The sequence below is a fragment of the Trichinella spiralis genome (genome assembly GCF_000181795.1).
Source record: "Trichinella spiralis strain ISS 195 chromosome Unknown Scfld1559, whole genome shotgun sequence".
In the NCBI taxonomy this organism is placed as follows: Eukaryota; Metazoa; Nematoda; class Enoplea; order Trichinellida; family Trichinellidae; genus Trichinella; species Trichinella spiralis.
Window position 1 is genome coordinate 3,043 of NW_003528498.1, and position 3,447 is coordinate 6,489.

The 3,447-nt window shown below is 36.0% G+C and overlaps 1 protein-coding gene across 1 annotated transcript; it reads left to right on the forward strand.

The window, feature by feature from the left end:
• Positions 1 to 286: 286 nt before the first annotated feature.
• On the forward strand, positions 287 to 1,280 carry Tsp_12598 (mitogen-activated protein kinase kinase kinase kinase 5; the record flags this gene model as incomplete). The annotated part of the gene is made up of 4 exons (XM_003368949.1): positions 287 to 353; positions 434 to 799; positions 878 to 938; positions 997 to 1,280. Coding segments are annotated over 4 exons (778 nt in total), but the record flags the coding sequence as incomplete, so codon positions are not given.
• Between the last annotated feature and the right edge of the window lie 2,167 nt (positions 1,281 to 3,447).

Genomic DNA, 3,447 nt, shown 5'->3' on the forward strand with positions numbered 1-3,447 from the left:
TCGACGCAGAATAGTACAAGCCAGGTTCCGGTGATTGATTCACCGTTTCAGTTCAGGAAACTGAAAGCATCAGCGATATTTTGCGGCGCTGGGGCATCGTGGACCGATGCTCAAGTGACGATCGACAAGCCAATGCTGCTCGTCAGTAAGTTTTATCTAGGGAAAATATATTTTATTGTAATGTAAAAAAAACAAATTTTTTTTTCTGAAGCGTCGGGCGAGACCGGAACAAGAAAGCACAGATCGACGAGCAGCAGAAACAACCGACAACTAGTGATGCTACTTTGACAAATGCACGATACGATGAAGGGCAAACGTTGCAAGTGAACGGCAGTGGAACACCTCCAGATTTGGTAAATTAAAAAATGAAGCATGGATTAATTAATTGCATATTATAATTTTTGTTTTGTTTTGTTTTGATTGTCTGATTTAGCTTTTAGGCCATACGTTGAATCGTTTACTGTTGGGCGATGAGGAAACAGTACAATTGCAAGGTTGTTATAGTTCTAGTGGAAGTGATTCCGAATCTTACTTGCCTCCAGTTCCACCGGACCGACGTCGTTCCAAAGAGCACCGTAGTCGAGCTAATGTGCGTCAGTCGGCATTTGGCTTACCACCGACGCCAAAGGTTGTGATGGGTGCTTGTTTTTCGAAAATTTTCAATCAATGTCCTCTCAATATCCAATGTTCCGCTAGTTGGATCCATTCCGAGACCAAAGAGCAGCACATCTTGATCGGTGCAAGTGAAGGAATTTATTCGTTGAATTTGAACGAACTGCACGAAGCTACATTGAGACGAGTAAATATTTTTTTTCATTCAACTGTGAAACAGTTTCATTTTTTTATTCACTTCAAAATTACGTGCTCATGTTTGTAGATCTGTTTCCGACCTTGTTCTTGGATGTACGTTTACAAGGACACGTTGATGGCAATTCAAGGTAGACAACAATGGATATTATGTATGTAATATATGTTTTTTTCTCTTTGTTTTTCAAGGAAGAACTACACACTTGTATAGACATAGTTTGATAAGTTTGCACAGTGCGAATTTGACCAATCGATTGTCCAGTTTACCGTTGGACAGATTGCCGGCAAAGATTTTGCCCCGGCGATTGGCGATCTCATGCCGTGTAGCGAATACCAAAGGCTGCACAAGATGTTGTGTCGCGTTGAATCCATTCCACGGTCATCGCTTTCTGGCCGTAGCTATTTCCACTGGTATCCTGTTGATGCAATGGTATGAACCGTTGCAAAAATTTCTTCGAATTAAGGTAAATTAATAATAATTTATTCTCATTCTTACGCACTGCGTTTATTTGTTTAAAATTTCAGCTTGTTGAATGTACGATGCCTTCTCTGATCCCAGTATTTGAAATGTTTATTCCTGTTGAGCATCAATATCCGGTAGTATGTTGCGGTGTTCGAGCAGAGTAGGGATGAAAAATTGAAAATTTTTTTCTATTTTTGTTTGAAGATTTTTTTTGAAATTATTTCATATAGGCCAAGCGGAAAACATGTTGTTTTTGATTATATCGATTTGAACATTACAGAAACTTCATTTTCCAAACCCCATCTTTTAAGTATGCTTTTTTGTGGATCATAATATTGGTTTTCATTTTTAATGTTTTATCTTTGAACAGATTTACCATTGCTTGATGTCAGTGCAGTTCAGCAATTGCAAAAAGACGTCGTACTGGTTGCGCATGGAGGTAAAAATTAATATTCTTTTAATAAAAAGTCATGTTGTTTTTTTTTCTTCGCTTTTTAGATAAGGTTAAACTCGTGAATTTCAAGGGGAAATTGAAGTCGAGTCGATACGCACCTGCAGAATTTGAATTTCCATTCAAAATTGAACGCATCGGTAATAATATACATATATAAAGCAGTTGTTTAATGCATTTTACTTGCAATTAAGATCGTTTACTATTTTTTAGTGTGTTTATCAGATAGTGTGCTAGCTTTTCACAAATATGGCATGCAGGGTCGCAGCTTCATTGACAGCAAGGTTTCTTTTTTATCATTCATTAAAAAAAGAGGACTATGTTTTATGTTTTTTTTGTTTTTTAGATTACTCAAGATATTGAAGACAAGTCTCAAGAGTACAGAGTCATTGGTTCGGACAGGTGAGATTTTATAGCGTACTGTATACGATACTGTACTGTACTGTAGTTTAGTTATTTTTGAGAGTTTAATCTTCTTTTTGACAGATTGATTGTGCTGGAATCTCATCGCCAAGTAGATTCAACTCAGTCAGATAATCAGAATGCGGTGAATTTGTACATTTTGAGTGGTCACGAAAGTATGTGAGAAAACGGAAAGCAGAAGAAAGCTAAAATAAAAAGGACATTTTCCATTTTTAAACGCTCTACAAAGAAGGGGTGCTTTCTTTTTAGATGGAATATTTATTCTTAATAATTTTTCGTCTTCCTATGCCTTGGTTGCTCCAATTCCAACTGCCGGTATTTTGTTGCAGTGGAAACAAATCTTTTCTGTTTGTTGGTTCACTTTGAAGAGCTTCCCTCTTTTACAGTTTACTTCCAACTGTATTTATTTTTGCCTTTTTTAAGTACAAACTGTCACTGCTACTTTTGTTTGTTTGTTTGTTTGTTGTTAGCTTGCTTGTTTGTTTATTATATATTTTTCAATCGATCCATGGAGAACGATTTATTCTTTCTCTTTTGAAGGAATGTTCATTGCCTTCATTCATTCATCTGTACTGGCTTTTCCTGTCGCTACTCGTTTTGTTTTATTTGTAGTCAGCAGAATTGATTTTTTGATTATTTATGCTGATTAGTGAAAATTTTATTCATTTCTGCTATTGACGAAACGTTTCCATGAAAAGCTGTTATTAGTGAATGTACAGTTTCAGTGTCTTCATTGTCAAGGCAGGGAGACTATTATTTAATTTTTTTGTCTCGCCTATTGCTTTTTTTTTCTCTGTTTTGATTGCTCCAATCAACATGTCGAATTTTTGTATCTCGTTTACAGTGTTATCTAAATTTTTTGTGCATACAACTGCGCCTTGTTTTACACTTTGTTTTTCAACTGTTTCATAGAAGCAAGCATGATGGAAATGTAAAGAAATGTTTTATCATAATTGTAATGGAAATTAGCAATAAATTGTCTTCAAAGCAGAATATTGATCGGTTTAAAGTGGTAAGTTTAAAGAGAAAATTTTGAAGTGTAATACTTCGCAAATTTTAAACAATCCGTTGAGCGGTTTACAATGACGAAGCAATTTACTCCATTTCCCATTCAACGGAATCAGTAGTGCGTGTGGTTTGTTCCGAAGGTTCTAATCTCTTTGTGAATATTTGTGTTTCGTGAGAATATCGAGTGTCGAGATATTTCACATATAGTGTCTCTTCTCTTTTCGTTTTGTGGCAAATCGTGAGAGATTTTGTTCGCTCTTTCTGTGTCCCAGATATTCTCCCTCTACTGCGTGCG